Raw genomic sequence first — 23142 nt, 5'->3', positions numbered from 1 at the left:
CGACAACCAACCCGGAAACCAACCCACCCAACCATTTGCTGAACATTCTCCCCCCGTGAACACCCTTAACGACTGGAACCCAATCTCCACTGAGGACACCATCCGCCTGATGAACTCCATCCACTCAGGGTCCCCCACAGACCCATGTCCTCATCACATCTTCAACAAAGCAGACTCCGTCATAGCACCGCACCTCTGAGACGTCATCAACTGCTCCTTCAACTCCGCCACCTTCCCGGAAGACTGGAAACACGCCGAACTCACCGCCCTTCTGAAAAAACCCACAGCGGACCCCACCGAACTCAAAAATTACCGCCCCATCTCGCTCCTTCCATTCCCGGCCAAAGTCATCGAGAAAGCTGTCAACAACCAGCTCGCCGCTTTCCTCGAAGCCAACAAATCCCTCGACTCCTCACAATCTGGCTTCCGAGCAAAACACAGCACTGAGACCGCCCTCATCGCAGCAACAGACGACATTCGAACTCTACTGGACAATGGAGACACAGTCGCCCTCATCCTCCTCGACCTCTCTGCAGCATTTGACACAGTCTGCCACAGCACCCTTTTACAACGCCTCAATAGCATCGGAATACAAGGAAAAGCACTTGAATGGATCACCTCATTCCTCACCGGAAGAACCCAGAGAGTCCGCCTCCCACCATTCAAGTCCGAGGCCACTGAAGTCATCTGCGGCGTACCACAAGGATCCTCACTCAGCCCCACCCTCTTCAACGTATACATGAGCCCCCTCGCGGCCATCGCCCACCAACACAACCTCAACATCATCTCTTACGCGGATGACACTCAACTAATCCTTTCTCTCACCAATGACCCCAGCACCGCCAAAACCAACCTACACGAAGGAATGAAAGAAGTTGCCGAATGGATGAAACAAAGCCGTCTGAAACTGAACTCAGACAAAACAGAAGTCCTCATCTTAGGTACATCCCCCTCTGCATGGGACGACTCTTGGTGGCCGGAAGCCCTTGGAAAAGCACCCATCCCGACAGACCACGCACGGAACCTAGGCGTCATCCTGGATTCTTCACTCTCAATGAACAGACAAGTCAGCGCCGTATCCTCATCCTGCTTCAACATTCTTCGCATGCTCAGAAAAACATTCCGCTGGATCCCCACCGAAAGAAGGAAAACAGTCACCCATGCTCTGGTCACGAGCCGTCTGGACTACGGAAACACCCTCTACGCAGGTACTACCGCTAAACTCCAGAAGAAACTCCAACGAATCCAAAACGCCTCAGCCAGGATCATATTAGACATCCCGCGCAACGAACACATCTCCGGTCACCTGAAAGACCTCCACTGGCTACCCGTCAATAAGAGAATCACTTTCCGACTGCTAACCCACGCACACAAATCACTCTACGACATCGGACCCGAATGCCTCAACTCACGACTGTCCTTCTACACCCCCTCCCGCCAACTACGTTCCTCCAGCCATGCCCTCGCCACTGTACCTCGCATCAATAAGACCACCATGGGAGGCAGATCCTTCTCATACCTGGCTGCTAAAACATGGAACTCACTCCCCGCTTACCTTCGCCTTACCCAGAACCACCTAGCATTCAGAAAGCAACTTAAAACGTGGATATTTGACAAGTAATCCTCCTCCCCTTTCTAAGCGCCTTGAGACCCTCTGGGTATGTAGTGCGCTATATAAATTCTCTGACTTGACTTGACTTGTTTTTGTTTTGAATTTGACATGCTGTTGTTTGTTTCACCAATTGTGACTTTTGTCACTTTGTGATTTCCTTTTTGTGATGTCATTGTTCGTTCTGTTTTTTTGACAGCCCAATGTAATTTAGTCTTGTGAAAAATCTTGTGATATTAATTAAATGAAATATTCATTCATATGAATAAATATGGCTTGTAATTTACTATTGTACATGGGTAACTCTTCCTCCATACGAAGTCTAGTTTTATAGGCAACTGTCCTGTGATGTCGATGGTGCAGCGTGTTTGCCACTTTATTATCTAGCTGAGCAGAACATGTGCTTTAATCTTTGGGATGCGGAAGGAGATGAGTGGGCTTCGGAGTGAATGTGGCAGTAAAAATTAATTCCTTCATATTTTGGACCTGCGTATTTAGCTGTTTTGGACTGCAATTACTTTATCCTCACGTTTCGAATCTAATTTAAAGACTGCTACAGTCGCATCACATTCAGTGGTGAACCCTGTTACTGTCGTTACCGTTCCTTTTCGTTTAGACCATAATAAAGTTGTATTACAAAAAAAAAAAAAAAATATTCATTCATTGCATATTTTCTTGGGTGTGCTACTCCTATTGAGAGTAACTATTGCATCCAATAACTATTGTTTCTAAAAAACTGATTCTTGAGTATAAAAAGTAATTTCCTGTGGCTCTACCCAACGGAACCATTTGTAGCCTCTTATGAGTATGTACATGGAGAAATAAGAAAAGAGAGAGGCAGTGGGCTAGTTTGTAATAAGTGGAACCATGGAGGGTGTTTTAAAAAAGTTATAAGAACTAACGGGTGGATTTAAATTTCAGTGGGAGGCCTGTTTCTTCACCAGGGCGATTGAGTAAATCACCCTGTTGCCCTGATGGGGATGACACCCACTGAACTTAGAAATTACTGCCAAGTTAGTGGCATGTCGAAAGCATTACCAGAAACCACAGTCACAGTGGTTTCTATCAATGCTTTATGTAGTTTGGTACAGAGCTCCGTTAGCATGACGAAGCTTTGCACCAAACTGGTTTGGTAATGCCCTCATCGCATGGCAAGGGGAGGGCACTATTTTAGTTTTTTTACTGTCCCTTACTGCGAGGGTTTACCTGGCGGTGATAGACCTGGCTATATATCCGCCCATCCTAATTGGGTGGACGAACATACAGTAAATTCTCTGATGGCCCTTACTCCGTCAGTCCATTGGAGAGGATAGGCTACGGCGGTGACAGAGTAGTCACCGCCCTAGCCAAATCTATGGTCTGCCCGCATATAAATAGGGCAAGGGGACCACTGTGTTGGCAGGGAGGGAACTCTGTCGCCATTGCCATGTTCATTTTAACTTTTGAAAGAATTGACAGAAAGACGATGGACCCTATACGGCGCAGTTAAATCAATGGTATCGCAGACACAGAACTTTGCTACATTTGTGCGGAGTACAGTTGTCCATGTGAGAAGCACGGATTCTCCAAATGTAGTCCACACACTTGCAGCGATTGTCCTTGTGCTTTGTTGATGGTCATTGCAAAAGCGAGTCGCACCGTAAACTGTAAACGTTAAGTATTGGAAAGATTATGAGGGTCCTGGGGGGCCAGGGGGGCGATATTTAACAAATCTTTCTTTTTTTTTTCCCTTTTTTTTTTCCCTTCGCGGGAGTGTACTCAACAACTTCCCAAAGTTTCATGGCGATTGGATGAATGGTGTAGTAATGCATAAAGGACGAACAGACATACTTTCGTTTTTATATATATATATATAGATCGATTTGACTATTGTAGTGGATTTATATTAATAATGTATAATGCTTTTTGTATTGAGCTCTATGCTATAAGCAACATATTTCTCTTTTACTGACAGATATTTTGTACCGATTCCATTACAAATCCATCAAAGGATGAGCCAACAATAACTAGCACTTTGCCTATCAATGGCTGCATCGCAGCTTGTTGGTTGCCGAAGGAGGCTGCAAGAATAGCTGTGATTAATCGAGACCCAAACCAGGAGTGCAAAGTGACCACATTGGATATCACAGCCAAGAAGTCCAAATATAAAACGGAGATCATAGGTATGTTATCATTGCATGTACTTTTGTTCAGATCTTCATCTTCACATTTTACAAATCTATTGAGTGGCTTGAGGTAATGATCTTCGTCTACTAACAGATGTCAGATTGATAACAGAGAGAAAAGGCTGCAAGGTCAATAAAATGCCATTTCACGTCAGGGCTTCATTAGATGGTTATTTTATGGTCGGATTATGTGAGGTAATTCCACTACTCAGCATTTGAGTTGCCAACAAGCGTATTTCCATAAATTTCGCTGTAACCAGGCAATAACACGTGGAAATGGTACTCGTGTTTGTTTTTCTACTTTTAACCCCGAGCGTTAGGATTGGCTGTTTTAGTACAGATTTCTTGTCCAAGAAGGTGGGGTTTCCACATTAGTAAGTTAGAAGTACCACTTTCATAGTACTGTTGACAAGATTATTTTTAACACTTACAACCCTTTCGAAAGGTTGACCCTAGTGGTATTTGTACTGAACTACTTGCCATCGGGGCAATACCTGAACAAACCAATAGCCATATATTCAAGCTTATGAATTTTGTTTTTGTTTTTTGTTTGTTTGTTTGTTTTTTGCTGGTCAATAAAGTATGGGATGTTGATTATCATAAGCCTTGAAATGCTGCAAAGATTGCCCGAGCTTATTTCTATCTAGAAAACAAGGCGCACAAACATTCTGGGATATTCTACTCAAGAGAGGATTTCATTTATGCGTTAACAGGTTTGTTTACACCACAGAGATTTTCATACCTTCATAGAAAACAAACTGAAAAAAATAGCTGCAATGTTCCTGAACATGGTTTGTGGTAAAAATGTGCCTGAATCGGGCGACTCTGCAATATTCATTTATTTATTCAATCATTCATTCAGTTATTTATTTAAAAATGTAGCAAGAGCATTTCAGCAAGAAATGATGTACTTAGCGGGAACAGGCACAATCCATATCTCAAGAGAAACAGTTTGGTGGGATAATAAAAACAGGCTAATAGAATCAGCATTGGTAAGTGAGTCCTCATACAAGGCATTGCATACATTGTCATGTCGTACAGTATAAATGTTTACATGGGTATGATACAGCCTTTTCTGGGCCAACTAGCTTACCATTGGTCCTGCGATGGACCTTTTGAACCTGACTGATAGGTGATGGGAGTCAGCATTTATGTTCAATCAAATTTCAATTAACAGTGCAACCCATTTGGCTACACAATGAGGACCAGGAATCAGTAGCCAAGATTAAGAAGGTTTATTACAAATTAATAATCAAGTTTAAATACTCAACTGATAAGACCATGCTGTAAAGGTACAGAATAACGAGGGAGTCCCAAGCACCTAAAGAAATTGAGAGGGACTCGTATCAGACAAACAAGCTGGTCAATTACAGCAATACAAAAGAGCGCCGTTCAATATTGGGTGCTCAGAAAATAATCTACGATCTCTGGTCTATATATTAGTTATATAAGGGCCAGATGTACGATGGCCAGAATAGCGCCTCACAAATTGCGAGTCTTTTGCGACTCGCAATTTGCGATGCGCTAATTTGGATGTACAACAGTGTATCTCACACTGTTAGCGATTCCCAATGGGTCGCAAATAGAGAGGCTTATGAATATTAATGAGACTTTCGTAATTTGCGACCCCCATTGGGAATGGCATGCCCTCCCGGGTATGGTGGCCTGCTGGGCTCAGCAGACCACCATTCAAATGCAGCCAGTTTTCCTTAAAAGAAAAATGGGATGCATTTAAAAAAAAGAAAAAAAAAATGAAACGTTTTTGTTGAATTGTTTAAGGGCAGGCAGTGGTACCTGGGACCACTGCCTGCCCTTAAAAAAATGTCCTCTGCTTTTGCAAAGGGGAAGGAGTCCACTGGGGACCCCTTCCTTTTTGCGACCCCATTACCACCCTCTTAAGAGGGTGGTAATTTGCAAGGGTTTTGCTCCCGCAAATGCTGCCCACAAATCTTTGTACATGGGGTTGCGCTCGCTATTAGGAAGAGAACGCCCCCTTCCTAATAGCGACTCGCTATTTTGGTATTGTACACCTAATGGTTTTTGCATGCGCAAACGGGTTTGCAAATCCGTTGGCGCATGCAAAAACCGTCGTACATCTGTCCCTAAAATCTCCTAATGCCTGTGCAGATTAAAGGGATGGTTTGATAATCTAGAATTCTGTAGATCAGGGAATTTTCATGAAGGAAATTAGGAGAAGACAAAGAAAATCAAGTGGAAAAGTGTTTGCATTTCAGAAGCTTGTTCAAGAGTCTTTAATAAGTCAGGAATAAGTGTTAGCCTAAGCCACACTTAGAAAATAATCAAAGGACAGCATCAAGGTCTAAACATGTCAATGTACATTCAGGTAGTAGGGAATCAGGGAAGGTATCTGCAAGGAATTTGCAAGAGAGATCTGTATAGAGTCTGCAGAAGGGTTCAGCAAAGCAGTTCTGAAGTCAGGGATGGTTCTAATGGGGTTCTGAAGGGATCTCTGAAGTCGGATGGGGTGAACACTATGTTATATCACACAAAGGCCTTGATTCCAAGATTTTGGCAGAGCAGTGACGCGGCAGTGCAAACTGCCGCGCCACTGCTCTGCCCGCTCGCCAGGTTATGACTTTTTCGTAGTCTGCCAGGCGGGCGGCGTGTCAGTCCCATGACGGTGCCTCTTTTAAAGGCAGCGGGCCGTTAAAAAAGGCACCACAATGGGACCGCACTAGAAGGTTCCTGCACGGCATGTACTTATGGGCATGCACACAGGGTGGCACATAGTATGCCCCTCCTGGGTGGCACATATTATGCCCCGCCTGTGTTCATCCACATATGTATGAGGCACAGGGGGCCCTGTAGGGCCCCGTTTGTTTCCTCTCCCTTCACAAAAAGCCTGGCATAGAGGAACCTCATATTTTTCTTGGCAGGACTGTGGCGGTCCCGCTAAGCATATTGTAGCCTCTGACCGCCACTCCTATGCCTGGGAACTGCAGAGCCAGTGGTCCCATGGTGGTCCAACTGCCCGAGTCGTAATCGGGTGGTCAAACCGCCGGTGTGGCGGTGGCTGGATCCACCACCGCCTCGCCACCACGAGTCTGGCAGGTCTCGCCCGCCAGACTCACAATAGGGCCCAAAGTCTTCAGGTAGCTCCCCTTGTACGCCTCCTCATCAGGGGTTCATTGTTCTAATCCGTTCTCATGTTCCAGATTGCAACGCCCAGAGACAATCACCTGTTGAACATGGGAACGACATCTCCTCCTCACACTCATAGCAGGTTTGACACATTGCTGAATAGACCTATCAGTTAATGCTCTGGTTCTCCATGTACTTTCGTCAAGGCTTTCTTCTCAGGCTCTCTCCTCTATCTCTAATACAGTAATGGATCATTTCTAAACTAACAATGCATGTGAAAACCTGCAAAAAATGTCACATTAGTAGAAAATGGAAAACAGCATTTTATGAAATGCAACATGGTGAAATTCTGGCCTCCATTGTCAAGACAGGTTAAGGCATTAACTCAGTGGTGCACAATAAAAATGATTGTACACATTTAAACACAAATGAATATGTTTCTACTACATTGTATTGAATTTGTATTACATGTGGCATACAGTAAATCTTCCAATTAATCAAGAGTAAGTATGGCTTAGAACTACATTTAAATGTGTATACGTGTACCATCACTGCACACATAACAAAAACTCTATTGTTTGAAATGAAATCACATTCTACCAATGAGAGGATATTTTGTATCTAGCTTCCAAGTTATTAAATATAATTCCTATATTATAGTACACATTTACGAATTTCCAAGTTCATCTTCATAGTAAGTGCATTTTCTACTAAAAGAGAATGGTTTTAATTCATCAGAATTTCAATCACGGTAAAAACACACTAAGGGGCCGATTATGATTGCGGTTTTTCCGCATCCTCGGGGCCGGCGGAAGCCACCGCCGGCCCAGAGGATGCGGAAAAACCGCAGCGGACTGACCAAGGACCCACCGCCACATTAGGATGGCTGGTGGGTCCTGGTTTCCGTCTGCAGCTTTTCCGCCGCGGTCGGCTTACAACCGCGGCGGAAAAGCTCTGATATGGTGACGGTGTCTCTCAGACACCGTCCGCCATATCAGGATGGGCTTTAAAAAGTGCTTTTCCACGGCGGGTTTTCCGCCGTGGAAAAGCATACGGATCTTCACTGCGGGGGCCCGTTGCGGGCCCCCTAGGTGAAGGGGGGGTGGGGGGTGCACATGGGGGGTACCTATGGTACCCCCCTGCATTTGCATGCAGAAAGCGGCAGGCACCGCGCGGTGCCTGCCTCTTTCTGCATGCAAATGCAATGCGTGCATTTTTAACATTGCCGCGGGTGCAGCTTGAAGCTGCACCCGCTGCAATGTTAAAAATAGGAGATGTGACCGCCAGGGTGGCGGTCACATCCTAATTACACAGGAGGGAACTCCGCATGCCATGCGGAGGTTCCCTCCTGCTCTGGGGTCGCGGACGGACGCAAGTCCGTCCGCGATCCTAATCGACCCCTCAATATGAGTAAATTCTATAACTCTACATTGAATGCTTTCTTTAATAATAGTATCAAATGGAACACTTTCTCTTAATCATTAAATCATATAAGAAACAAGCACAGTGCATGTTCATGTAGTATATCGGTTAACATTTATGTGAGGTATTTGTGATGCGGAAAGAGTGGGCAATTTTGTGCTGCCTCGGGAACATGGCTGAAGAGAGCCAGAAGGATGAGGATGGTGTTGGAAGATTAGTCCATCTTTTCCTTCTTGTTTGAGAAGATTTGTTTTTAGACCAGTCATAGAATTGAAGAAAATGTAGCAGTTCCAGTGATGAGGTCCGAAGAAGTGAAATGACCAGAACTTTGAGGATAAACAAGGAGATTTTGTTGCGGCTAGCAGATTTTGGTTGACTCAGCGTTAACGGTATGGAGCTACGTACCCAACAAGGATTTTCTCTAAGTAGTTAGGAGATATCTGTACATTGTTTTGAATACCAGGATTTTTAGATTATTGTTACTGGTTTTGGAAGATAGCCATCAAGCCTGGTGACAATGGTATGCGTTAGAAGAATGTTCTGGTATGCTTGGGCAAAGTTTAACGCATTATCCAAGAGCAGGAATGTGTGGGGCAGGCCGTGCATCAATTGCAGCAGTCCAGCTTTCTGATGACTAGTACAGAGATCAATGTAATGGAAACAAGGAATTCTGGAATTGGATGTTAGAACAGAATTTCGGAGTTTGTAGCAATTGTTATCAACCAGCAATGGCTGTGGTTGCTATGTAGGACTTGAGGCACTGTGTAGACTTTAAATGTATTTAATTGTATTTATTTATTTTATTTATTTAAACAGTTTTATATAGCGCTGGCAGGACCCAAGGGTATCAGAGCGCTTTACAGGCAAAAGTAATTGACAGCTCAGACATAAGGAGAGGCTGGTTATGAGAACAAAAAGTAGATGAAAAATAAATATAAGTCAACGGAAAAGGAAGTAACATTAAGAACCAGTCAGGGCGATTTGGATGAAGTAGTAAGTGGGAAAGGTCAGAGTAGAAAGGGGAGGGAATAGGGGTGAGGAGGGGGTATGGAGGAAGTAAGGAGAGAAGAGAGCAATTAGGGGAATGAGGTGGGAAGAAGTGAAAAGGAGGAAGGAGGAAGATGTGGGAAGCAAAGCGGGGTTGGAGGGTCAGGTGAGAAGCAGAGGGGCAAGAAGGAAAAATACGGGGGAGGTTAGGAGACACCTGGGAGGGAAACACGATTAAGGACCCCAGTATTTGAGGAGAAGGTGTCGTTTAAGATCTTTATGAAGCTGAAGTATGAGGGGTTGCAACGTAGATCTTTGGGAAGAGAGTTCCAAAGGTTGAGAGAGTTACAGGAGAAAGAGCGAGCTTGAGTAGATTGCTTTTTAACCAAGGGAGGACCAGGATGAGGGCTTTGGAGCGTCTCAATTCTCTGGAGCAGCCGGCTTTGTGAAGTTTTTGGGAGAGATGCAGTGGGGTTTGAGGGTGCAAGGCCTTATGCGTAATACAGGCGTTTAACTGTATCTGACAGGAGATGGAAATACAATTATGAGTTAAGTATGGGATCACAGATACAGGGGCATACAAATAATGTAAGCCGAAGTGCGGTCTAGGGTGCTGAATGTGAATCGGGTTCTGAGTCATGGTTCGCCATATAGGGGTTTAAGACATATATCTGTAGGCACAAGATGGCATGAATATGTAAATAAATAAGTACGCTGTTAAAGGGATTTACCCATGTAGAGTTGATTGTATATCACATCAAGAAAAAATATGAGAATAATGAATGACAGTTGTGATAGGATCAGTTCCTTTTTATAGGACAGTGAGAACAACATGAGTAAATAATGCTTTAGTCCTGCTGACATTCTAAGGACATAGTCGATGTGGGCTTGCGTTTATGTTTACTGATAGGACTCAAGTATATGCCCAAGTTTCTGGCTGAAGCTGTTGTGATGAATGCTTCAAGAGTAAGGTATATAATGGGTGTGGAATAAATTTAGGGTTAATCTTAGCAGGGAAATATATTTTTCCAGTTTAGATAAGTTTTGAATGAGAGAGCAGAGAGCCATTCACTGCTGAGTGGTTGCAAGGTCATTGAAACCCCAGGCTTAAATGCTATGGGGTAAAAGTTGGGGGGGAAATAAGTATTGTCTATAATCTTCTAGAGATAATGGGAAAATTAGAAGAATGAAATAATGTTACCAGCAATATATATCAACAGTATATATAGGGAAAAACAGATGGTCTAGACATAAACCCTGTGTGATGCCAGCTAATAAGGGCAAGTCTGATAGGCTTTAGGAGACAGGACATTCAATTATTAAATTAGGAGGAAACTAGTTGAGAGCGTGATCGTGATACCAAGAGCGAGTGTGGAGTATTCAATGGTGTAAAATGAATTTAAGAGGTCTAACCTTTTAAGTATAGAAGATTAATTGGTATGATGGTCAATAGGAATGAAATTACCAATATAAGAGAATGAATAGTGCAGTGGTCAGAAACCCATTGTTAGTGGGTTTAATTAGTTCTGAGTAGAGAAAAATGAGGGTAAATATCTGAAGACTCTATTCCAGGTCCCTAAAAAAGGAAAAATGCTTGTAATCTGGACATAAAATAGGTGGAGTTGACGGGTCAGCTGGGTCTTTTTTAAGTAGAGGTTCTACCGCTTGCAAATTAAAGCATTAGAGCTGGTAGAGTTATTGAAGAGAGAGATTAACACACAGATAGCACTTTAGATAAGAGGTGGCGTGACAATATAGGGACTGAGAGAGTGAGGAGATGCTGAAGAGGGATTGGTGGATTCCAGAATGGGTACCAGCTCAGCTTGAGTTGTGATCTTTAGTGCTGATAACATAGCTGCATAGGTTCTGGCTACGGAAATAGGAAGAGAGTTGGGTCGGATGGAGTAGTAAATGTGTACCTGATTAATGCAAATTTAGTGAAGAATGAGGCAAACACAGACAGGGAGAGGAGATTGTAGAGGCATGTGTATTGTGTGAGAGAGGAGCATGTTAATTGGACAGGCGATTTGTAAGCCTAGAGGGGTGATTTAGTCAAGAAAGTAGTTAGATACGGCTGTGTTACGTTCTACTGTAGGTGAGGTAATTCAGAGCATTTTTATAGTTCACCAAAGGCTACGAGGTTCTTCCTTTGCCCCGTTTGTGGAGTAATACAAGCATGTTCGCTTTCAGAAAGTGGGTGCTGGAGGAAAAACCAGGGCTGTAGAGGGGGAGCTGCTGAAAGGCTAGTGAGATTGCAATTGTGTTCTCAGCATGTCACCCAATGCGTGCAGTGAGGCCGAGTTAATCATAGGTTCACCTACAAATTGAATATGGGTTGGGAATGGAGGCAGACCTCTTGCTGGTTGTTTTAGTTTGTTAATATGGATGTTTCCGGAGGCGCAGGATTGAGAGGGCTGGTTCTAACAAGTGAATGAAGACGTGGTCATATGGATATTGGTAAATGGATGGTATTGAGTGTTAGTGATGGTACTGAATGGTCTTAGAGATGGGAATTACGAGGTGTACAACGTGTCGCAATAGAATTTGAATGGAGAAAATGGTTAGTTGGTCCACCAACTCTATTTTTGTGCTTTTACTATCTCTCAAATGCAGTGCTTAATTTGTAAAAGATCAAGAGCCAGTGCCCACATTTTTGCTCAGAAGCCTGCGCAGTCTAAACCCAGGGGAGCCGGAAACCAAGGCTGTGATTTCTTGATTCCACCTCATTCCTCTTTCATCCCCCATCACATCCTCTCTGCCCCTTTATTTCACCCTTTTAGTTTCTTTTTCAGTCTTGCTGTGTTTCTTTGTCACTGATTTTCCATCTTCCCCCTTTTGCGTTTTTCTCCCTTTTGCCCTGAATAGACGTCTAATGAGTTAAAATAAGTGCTGTACCCCACAAATGAGTGCCGGTGGGCCCCATCTGAAACCACCGGCTCAAATTAAGCATTGCTCAAGAGGATTGGTTGTTCTATTAGGTTATTCTTCTCATCAAAGTCAGGGATGTAGGAAGGTATTGGAGTATTCAGACAATACAGCAGCATTGCCACTGACATGTAATAAAAGGGCAGTGGGATACTCGAAATAAAGTGATATTCCAAATGTTGGTATGCTTTAAATATTATGTACGAAGCACCCTTTGGGGCTTGTGGTTCAGGAAACTGTGGATTTTAACTCCTGGAAATACTGCACTTTAACCTGAATAGAGGGACCCAGTTAAACTACATCACAAAACTATTCAAGTTAAAGCTGCAGAAGCAAGCAACTGGCAGTTTTTCGTAATGGCTGGCTTCCACTGCTAAATAGCAAATTCATGCGCATGAGGAAAGATTAAGAAGTCTAACTCTGAGAAAAAACGATAGATCTTCATTGAAAGGGGCTTATGTATAGCTAGAACAGCTGATGGCAGCGGTTGGTGACTGAAACACTTGGATATTTTAGGCGCTGATTCAAAAACATTTTCCACTTGTAAGTGTAACTTATGCTTGGAAAAGACAAGACCTCTACTCACAAATTCTTGAAATTCTTTAGCTGATTCAGAGAATAATAAACTGCCGATTTTTAGGTGAACAGAAGTCACTTACTGCTGAATAAAATTTGCAAGATGTGTATAATCTTCCAAAGTGTGACCTCTAGTGGCCGGTTTGAGGCTAGTCCTAAAGGAGTGGGCAGTGGAAATGGTATGAGTCTCAACTACACTTGTGAATTTAGGCCTGGACAAAACTGGTTTGCAGAAAGGGTTATAAATACTCCTATATTTTAATGAAGCTTGAGGAATGGAAAACCTTCACATCAAAGACTACTTTCCATGTTCAGAAAAGATAAAAAAGATATGTAAATTTTGGTCAGTGTCTCTAATCTGCAAGCGTAGATTTCAGTACTCAGGTAAGTGGCAGGAAATGTACAAAAAATGTGAATTTCCCAGATATGCGCCAGGTTAATTTGTGATTCTGGGAAAGGGTATATATCCCTTCTTTGCTTAGAATCTGTGGAGCTTTAAAAGTTTTTGGTGAATTTAAACCTTACATTTAATACAAAGGAACTTGGAAGAAAATCTCAGCAGCAAATACCCTATAGTGGGATTATTATTACTATGGCTGTTTCCTCCTGCATTTTGTGGAAAACCTAGGAATGTGGTTTGATGACACTATTACCAAATGTGTAGCACTTTTGTTATCACCAGCCATTTATGGGCGGTACCAGAGTGTGGCATCACCATGCTATGAGATATTTTAACCACATGACTGATGCTGTACTGCTGCATTACAAATTGTGCATTAATTGGGTTTTCACATATTTTTCGCATTTATGAACAGAATTTAGGGCCACATGCATCAAAGTAAGGATTTGCGATTCCTTATTTGCGATTTTTAGGGAATCGCAAATAAGGAATCGCATAATGGGATGCATGATTTAATTCGCATAATATTTGCGATTCGGTAAAAATCGCAATTTTTACAGAATCGCAAATATTATGCGAATTCTAATTTGCGATTTCGCAATTCCCATTGATTCAATGGGAAGGCATTGACATTTTGCGAATTTCAATTAACGATTCGCAAAATGTTAATGCATTCCATGGGTGCAGGGGGGGGTCCAAAGGACCCCCCCTGCACCCCTGAAATGTATTTTGAAGTGCATGTTCCACACACACATGTCCTAAGGACATGTGTGTCTGTAACATGACAGTGTTTTAAAATGCAATTTTGAGCATTTTAATACATTTTCGCAAATTACCACGAGGTTCACCCTCGTGGTAATTTGCACCCTCTAATTGCGAATTCGCAATTTGAAACACAATCATGCATTGCTTTTAAGGAATCGCAAATTTGCGATTCCTTAAAAGCAATCGCATTTTTGAAAATCGCTAAAAAAAGCGAATTTCACAAAAATGCATGATGCATCCCAAAAACTTATTTAGGAATCGCAAACGGCCGAATTTACCGATTCACACCGTTTGCACTTCCTAAATAGGTTGATGCATGTGGCCGTAAATGTTCTGTAATATATTTATTGTTGCTATTATTATAAGAAGTAGTGGTGATTTAATCTATGCATTTTTCTGCTTATGTATCCCCATTGCATTTCATATGTTCATTGAGTTGAGTGCACATTTTTCAGTAATAAACACACATCGCATTTGGTTTTGCTAGCTTGTGTACATTGTTTAATGTTTATTTTATTGCTTTTTGATACTTAAGCAATTGTTTATTTAGGTAATTTAAGCAGTCTGCACTATTTGGTATATTTAATACCAATTGAATTCAGTTAATCAAGAATATTTCATGGATGCAGAACTATTTAAGCTAAATACAAACCAGTATTAGGGGTAGTGGAATCTTCAAACCCCCAGTGAGCTGAGAGATTGGGCTTGTACATACAATATCCAGGCGCAAGAAAGGCTTTATCGGCTTGTTGAGACAGTAGCTCTCTCATGCGGAATTGTATCTGCATTGTTCCATCAAGGTAAGGGGTGAAAGGCAAGGCCACCTACGAAACATGTACAGGCTTGGTCTTATGGTAGTTTAGTAAGAGGTAAGAAGGAATGGGTTGGAGAACAAATGCAGGGAAACTCAATGGCGTTAATTTCATGAGTCAATAGTTTATTTCCAGACAATTCTGCTGTGCAATTGAGAAGTCATTCCATTGTTGCTCAATTATCCTTCATTAGAAATGTCACTCGTGATAAAAAAAACTGCTCAACTGAGCAGACTAGGTGGCAACTGAGATTCGACATTTTATCTGATAAACTTATACTTTCAACTTATTACCTTTGTCCCACGTTTTCTGAAAAAGTCTGGCTTTCTTTTAATGATAAGGTGTTAGCAACTTTGATGCTGTCAGTTGTAAAGAAGGTTTAATTCATGCTTAAAATATAATACTGACCTTCTGTAAACGTACAGACTTATATTGAGTGATTGATTCTACATTTGTAAAGCACACTGCTGCCAAAAGAAGTAATGACTCTAAATCTTGTACAACCCGATACCTTAGTCTGAGACGAGGAGGTTCAAACGTGCGAAAGAGTAGTTTTTTTCATACAGAGTAAAAAGCAAGAAGAACATTCCAGAGAAGGAAAACCCATCCAGACGGATGCAGTGGCAAAGAGGCACCACCAAGAAGAGGATTTAAAGAGAAACAGGGAAGCCAAAAGAGAACATTAGGCCTGGGCATGCAGATTCAGATTTGAGTGATCGACGGCCCTGTGTGTTGTACCCAGGGGTGGCAAACCGAAAAGCAGTACAGTTGCAACATTCTGAATAATTTGGAGTTAGCAGATCCTGTTTTTAAGCAGGCCAAAGAAAAGGATCATATATAAAACAAATTGCCCGGACCAAAAAATCTCTACAAGCTTATTAGGAGGGAAAAGATCAATTTATTGTGATCCCCCTCGACATCCTACTTTGTGTCAATGTTTATTATCTTTTTCAAGTTATGACAAGCTATATGACAGAAAACAACAATACATTAAATATTTACACACCTATATATACTTTGTACATACATGAAAAACAGATTCTTTACACATTACAAAAAGAAAAATTCTTGCATCAAACGTTACAAAAAACTAAGAATACATCCCAAACAACATTAGAACAAACATTACAATCAAAAAATGAGAAAAATAGGAAAAACCAATCAAGGGGGAATTATAAGCAAATGAATGGCTCTTAAACAAATCAATACTGGACCAGCCGGTCCTATTATCGTAGAGATGACATTTTATTCCACCCTATGAAAGTGCCGACGCGTTTCGAGATCAGGCACAGTGTCGCTGATCTCTCATCAGGGCTGTTTTATTCTTTGTATCTGTAAGATGCAAAGAAAATATTTTACTCATCACTCTCAAAACCGAACTTCTTTTAAGGCAATGGGCTGAGAAAGAAAATTGCTACATACCAAACTTGGTTGTAAGTAGAGCAGGGCATTAAGGCGTAAAGGATTTCAAACCAAATATTTCTAAAAGTGACCAGGCAGGACAACCTACAAGAAATGTTAAGACATTTTTTTGCATTGGTGAATCTAACCAGCTTGTGGTTTCAATACTAAGGCGTCACCCAGTTCTACATAAAGCATACCTTGCTATTGTCGACTGCCGCCAACCGGCTTTCTTATATATAATCCACCACCATGAAGGTAGGCTCCTAAAACAATAGTGACAAATGTTTTAGTGGTGGGGCTGTTGATTGCAATGTTCGCATAGTGCATGCATTATTAAAATACCAGGAAAGGCAGGAATCATTTTGCCTACCTTAATGATGTATTTCTATTCCCTTTTTAATTTTTGGAAATGTGCTCTAAATTTGCCGTCCTGTGTTAGCGAAAAAACCAAAAAGCAAGTGTAAGCGCTTGTAGCCAAAAGTATGACCATTCAAACAGATTATAAGCGTGAAATAGACAGGAAACCTGTCCTGGCATTTACCTGCTCGAAAATAACAGCACGCCGCTGGTGTGATCAAAGTTTTCTCACAAGAGATGGCCGCCCAAGCACTTCCTGTATTTAAAGTCCACCTCCAAAAAAGGCATGAAGGGACTTGTAGTGTCCTCATAATTGTGCTACGAGAAAATTATGTTTAGTATGGGAAGCGCATGTAAAATCAGGGCACGCCTGTTACGTGGTGTCATTGTCAAGGAAAGGAGGCAGAAAATCTATTTTTAACTATTTTGGTTACGCGCTGGGTTTAAACTAAAAAAACTTCAAAACTTTATTGGAAACTCTTATCTGAACACTAATGTTAAAACGGGCCATTTCATTTAAATTTGATAAATGCTGATTTAAATAACATTTATTCCACAAGTAAGGCGAGCACATTGAGGGTCATTATTGTGATCGAGTATTGCATGCACCCTTAAAAGATAAAAGTTAGTAACAGAGCATGTGGGGAGTCTGTTGGTGACGCTGCACCCATTATTAAGATTGCATATATCTACCTGCCAGGCAGTGGCCACGCTTACTCTTTATACACAAAATGTGTTAGTGAAAAGAGGACGTAAGGCTACAGATTAGGTCCAGGGATGTCTGACAGATGCCAGTCCGCTATGCTGTATGTCTATGCCAGTTATATATGGGCTAATCCAGACAAGCTATTAAGGCCTGTTTGAGTGCTATTGTATTTCACAATGAGGTAAGCCTCCTTCTGCAGTATGGCACGCTCAATATCGTGGCATTTTGTCATTGAATTCACAGTGAATAACACCGACCATTTAAATTCATGTTCATTATGGCCTTTATCACAGAAGTGCTCAACCAGAGGAGCGGTCATTATTTTTTTCTTTATGCGTGATCGATGCTGGTTGATCCTTTGGTTGACTTGTTGGCTAGTCTTGCCTATGTAGATTAGTGGGCACGGGCAAAGTATTCCGTAAACGAAATTTTTCGTTTTGCAATTGGAGAATTCTGTATGTCTCCACTTAGTTCCCTAATGGACAAATTCATTGCCCTCAATTGTGGTAGAACAAGCAACACAATTGCCGCACCTGTGATAACCTTCCACGGGCTTTAGGTTCCATTGTGCCAAAAGGTCACTTTTAGGTTTTGGGATGGTAATGTCAGCTCTAATCAATTGTTCGCCAATACTTCGATTTTTTCTATAAGCGAAGTTGGGCTTAGGAAATGGACAATTCAAACCTTCTAATAGATGCCAATTCTTTAGAACAGCTTGGCGCAGCTTGTGGGTGTCGGGACAGAACGTTGTGACGCACACAATTTTGTTCATCGGAGGGCGTTGCTTAAGCTGCAGCAAGCATTCTCTCAGCTTGTATCTAGCACGTTTGAATGAGTGCTTAAGGAGCTTCTTAGGGTAGCCCCTGTCCTGCATGTCATGACAAAAAGATCTCGCATGTCTTTCATAATCAGCCACATCCGAACAATTACGCCTGATTCTGAGCAATTGCCCATAGGGCAGATTGGCCTTTAAATTTCGTTGATGGGCACTTCTATGGTGCAGGATGGTGTTCCTATCAGTCGCCTTTTTATGGAGCGATGTTACCAATCGTCCTTCCTCACATCTCACTTCAACATCCAAAAACGTCATGCGACTAGTGCTGTTTTCTATTGAGAATTTGATGTCCCTGTGTCTTGCATTGAGCCATCCATGGAAAGACATTAGCTCTGCCTGACTCCCCTGCCACAGGAGCCAGACGTCATAAATGTATCCTGTACAGGGGCTACCCTAAGAAGCTGACATTACCATTCCAAAACCTAAAAGTGACCTTTTGGCACAATGGAACCTAAAGCCCGTGGAAAGTCATCACAGGTGCGGCAATTGTGTTGCTTGTTCTACCACAATTGAGGGCAATGAATTTGTCCATCAGGGAACTAAGTGGAGACATACAGAATTCTCCAATTGCAAAACGAAAAATGTTGTTTACGGAATACTAGGCAAGACTAGCCAACAAGTCAACCAAAGGATCAGCCAGCATCGATCACGCATAAAGAAAAAAATAATGACCGCTCCGCTGGATGAGCACTTCTGTGATAAAGGCCATAATGAACATGAATTTAAATGGTCGGTGTTATTCACTGTGAATTCAATGACAAAATGCCACGATATTGAGCGTGCCTTACTGCAGAAAGAGGCTTACCTCATTTTGAAATACAATAGCACTCAAACAGGCCTTAATAGCTTATCTGAGATAGCCCATATATAACTGGCACAGACATACAGCATAGGGGACTGGCATCTGTCAGACATCCCTGGACCTAATCTGTAGCCTGGTGTCCTCTTTTCACTAACACATTTTGTGTATAAAGAGTAAGCGTGGCCACTGCCTGACAGGTAGATATATGCAATCTTAATAATGGGTGCAGCGTCACCTACAGACTCCCCACGTGCTCTGTTACTAAAGTTCATTTTTTTAAGGGTGCATGCAATACACGATCACAATAATGACCCTCAATGTGCTTGCCGTACTTGTGGAATAAATGCTATTTAAATCGGCATTTATCAAATTTAAATGAAATGGCCCGTTTTAACATTAGTGTTCAGATACGAGTTGCCAATAAAGTTTTGAAGTTTTTTTAGTTTAAACCCAGCGCGTAACCAAAATAGTTAAAAAATTGATTTTCTGCCTCCATTCATTGACAATGACACCACGTAACAGGCGCGCCCTGATTTTACATGCGCTTCCCATACTAAACATAATTTTCTCATAGCACAATTATGAGGACACTACAAGTCCCATCATGCCTTTTTTGGAAGTGGACTTTAAATACAGGAAGTGCTTGGGCGGCCATCTCTTGTGAGAAAACTTTGATCACACCAGCGGCGTGCTGTTATTTTCGAGCAGGTAAATGCCAGGACATGTTTCCTGTCTATTTCACGCTTATAATCTGTTTGAATGGTCATACTTTTGGCTACAGGCGCTTACACTCGCTTTTTGGTTTTTTCGCTAACACAGGACGGCAAATTTAGAGCACATTTCCAAAAATTAAAAAGGGAATAGAAATACATCATTAAGGTAGGCGAAATGATTCCTGCCTTTCCTGGTATTTTAATAATGCATGCACTATGCGAACATTGCAATCAACAGCCCCACCACTAAAACATTTGTCACTATTGTTTTAGGAGCCTACCTTCATGGTGGTGGATTATATATAAGAACACCGGTTGGCGGCAGTCGACAATAGCAAGTTATGCTTTATGTAGCACTGGGTGACGCCTTAGTATTGAAACCACGAGCTGGTTAGATTCATCAATGCAAAAAAAAAAATCTTAAAATTTCTTGTAGGTTGTCCTGCCTGGCCACGTTTAGAAATATTTGGTTTGAAATCCTTTACGCCTTAATGCCCTGCTCTACTTACAACCAAGTTTGGTATGTAGCAATTTTCTTTCTCAGCCCATTGCCTTAAAAGAAGTTCGGTTTTGAGAGTGATGTGTAAAATATTTTCTTTGCATCTTACAGATACAAAGAATAAAACAGCCCTGATGAGAGATCAGCGACACTGTGCCTGATCTCGAAACGCGTCGGCACTTTCATAGGGTGGAATAAAATGTCATCTCTACGATAATAGGACCGGCTGGTCCAGTATTGATTTGTTTAAGAGCCATTCATTTGCTTATAATTCCCCCTTGATTGGTTTTTCCTATTTTTCTCATTTTTTGATTGTAATGTTTGTTCTAATGTTGTTTGTGATGTATTCTTAGTTTTTTGTAACGTTTGATGCAAGAAATTTTCTTTTTGTACTGTGTAAAGAATCTGTTTTTCATGTATGTACAAAGTATATATAGGTGTGTAAATATTTAATGTATTGTTGTTTTCTGTCATATAGATTGTCATAAATTGAAAAAGATAATAAACATTGACACTAAGTAGGATGTCGAAGGGGATCACAATAAATTGATCTTTTCCCTCCTAATAAGCTTGTAGATATTTTGTGGTTTGGGCAATATGTGTTATATATTTTATAAAGGGTCTAGCCCCCACCACGTGTTTATGGACCTATCCCGTTTTGTTCTTAAAGAAAAGGATCATAGCATAGTCCAAGCAGGAGGGAAGTTTTTCTTGCCTTTACTTTCAGGGTGAGGGAAAAGTACATTCTTTCAAAGGAGGATGTACATAGTGGTACTCTTGTTCATTTCAAGTGTAAAACACAGAGAAGGGTTGAACAGTACTCCAATATCCATTGCTTTATGGAGGGATGCCAGGCACTGGTTAATCACCCAAAACCAAAGGCTCAATGTTGTCAGTTTAGCATTAAAGTATTTCCAGACATCCAAGCTGCTGCTGTGATCCGCCATTTTTGAATTTATGTGACGTTTCCCCCTAGTGCCTTTTACACCTGATAATGAGATCCATATAATCGGCATATTTGTATTAGGCAAACCCAAAAGAACATATGAGGGCTCCAAAACATGCAACATAAGTGTTAAATAGTGTGGCACGCTTGAGTGTGTGCTAAGCAGAGGAAAAAGGTGGGAGGGCTACAGCTTGGATCCTGTTGATGAGGAAGTATTCTATTATTTTAAGAGCCCTTTATTTGATCCTGATCCTGTGGAGCCTGTGAATCGTCTGTTTTAGTCAACTGTGTCCAAGGCCGAAAACAGATCTAACAGCATCAGTGCCATGATATCCGTGGACAGGGGGAAATCTTGATAGTTCTTGTTCCAAAGCAGAAGCAAGCTCTAGATGTTCAGAGAGTTGGTGATTCATTGTTTTTTCCAGATCCTGGTTGATAGGGTGGACGACACTAAAAATACTTGGGCGGACGTCATGTTTCATGCGCCTGCTTAGCAAAGTTGTTTTGTTTCTTAAAGCTAAAAATAACAAGAAAAAATACATGTTTTGGCTATGCTGAGAGTTTTCTCTCAGTATTATCCAAAAGAGGGGGGACTGTAGGGCTTTTTATTCGAGGTCCAGCGTTAGTGCCTTGTCAGGTCCTTGAAGCTAGTGGAATGCTGTTCCTCTTACAGTGGTGCCTAGTTAACTAAAATCAGAGAACCAACCACCATCTATGGAATGATGGTGGTGATGGAACCCAACGGCGGAGAGGGATTCGGAGGGGATCCCGCTTATGCGAAACTGGTGGGACCCCACGAGATGAGCATAGCTTTAACTGAACCTTCACGTCAGGAAAGCTGCCATCTTTATGCTTTTACTGCGGTAGATAATCAGCCTGAATAAAAGTGTTATTTGGATTATCTAACGTTTTTTAACGCACCCACTGCACTTCACTTTATCGGGAAACATCATTAACAACGCAGACAATACACCGCAATGCTGTTACATCGGGGTCGTTACCACGACCACAATGTTACCACGATATGCCATTACAACGTAAGTCTTTACATCGACTTGCGCTAGATGGCGTGCTAACATTAAAAATAGTGTAGTTTACTATCCCAACACCTTCCCTACTGATAAGTGGACTGGAGTTGGAATAGTAAATTACACTTTTTTAATGTTAGCACGCCACCTAGCGCAAGTCGATGTAAAAACTTGCGTAGTAAAGGCATAGCGTGGTAACATGCAGTCGTTGTAACGACTGCGATGTAACAGCACGCATTGTAATAACACGCGTTGTTGCATCATACAACCACTTTATCTACACTTACACGGGCCACACACCCCCCCTTCATCAAACGCTAAGGAACAAACGATCTCCGACAAAGAGCCCTTAGTTCCCCATAAGCTGGATCCCCTCGGAATCCCTCTCTGCCTTTGGGTTCCATCACCACCATCATTCCATAGATGTTGGCTGGTTCTCTGATTTTAATTACTGAGGCACCACTGTAAGAGGAACAGCTTTCCACTAGATTCAGGTTTTGTCTCAGTGCCTGGGGCGAGTTCTTTGGCTTCCTGTTCAAGACTGCCAACCTTTCCATGGTGGTTCCAAAGAGCAAAAATCTGAGTCAGAATGTCCACCCTAAATAGCGCTGATGGTCTGACATATGGCAGAGTGGCCGTCGTTTGCAGGTTTCTGCTGTCAGAACCCGCAGATGCTCAGCTTTCCGGAACATGGCGTTTCCTCAAATCTAAGTAGAGCTGAAGAACTACAAGTTTGGTGAATGGGACATCTGCTGCATTTTGACAGATGTCCTGCATTCACCAGGCCTGACATCTGAAACGATTGAATGCGGCCAGTAAAAAGGCCCTGATACTAGTGTATTCAAGAGAGAGATACATCTTTAGAGAGCTCAAGAAAGGGTGCAAAACCAGGATCAATAGGTTCCTTGTCTGTTTGAAGTGTCTTAATTTTTGGGTTTACGCACAGCCAATATTGCAGTTTTATGTTTGATATGTTTCAGTTTTAATGTTGACAACAAATCTGGTAAATGCCCAGTTTATGCCCGTTTCTTAATTATCTGCCTCCTTGATGGTACAAAATATCTTGCCTATTAGGGGGCGATAGCTGAA

At 41.9% G+C, this 23142-nt stretch overlaps 1 protein-coding gene across 2 annotated transcripts in view; it reads left to right on the top strand.

The window, feature by feature from the left end:
- Positions 1 to 23142, top strand: part of FBXW12 (F-box and WD repeat domain containing 12) — a 173121-nt gene that overhangs the window by 112586 nt on the left and 37393 nt on the right. For both annotated transcript variants that reach the window (XM_086939172.1, XM_086939173.1), the window contains one exon: positions 3564 to 3771. In XM_086939172.1, the coding sequence (XP_086795298.1) occupies positions 3564 to 3771 (208 nt within the window). The remainder of the gene's footprint in view (positions 1 to 3563; positions 3772 to 23142) is intronic.

The sequence above is a fragment of the Lissotriton vulgaris genome, chromosome 9 (assembly GCF_964263255.1).
Source record: "Lissotriton vulgaris chromosome 9, aLisVul1.2, whole genome shotgun sequence".
Classification (NCBI taxonomy): Eukaryota; Metazoa; Chordata; class Amphibia; order Caudata; family Salamandridae; genus Lissotriton; species Lissotriton vulgaris.
Note: the sequence above shows the minus strand (reverse complement) of the source record. Positions and strands in the feature narration are given on the sequence as shown.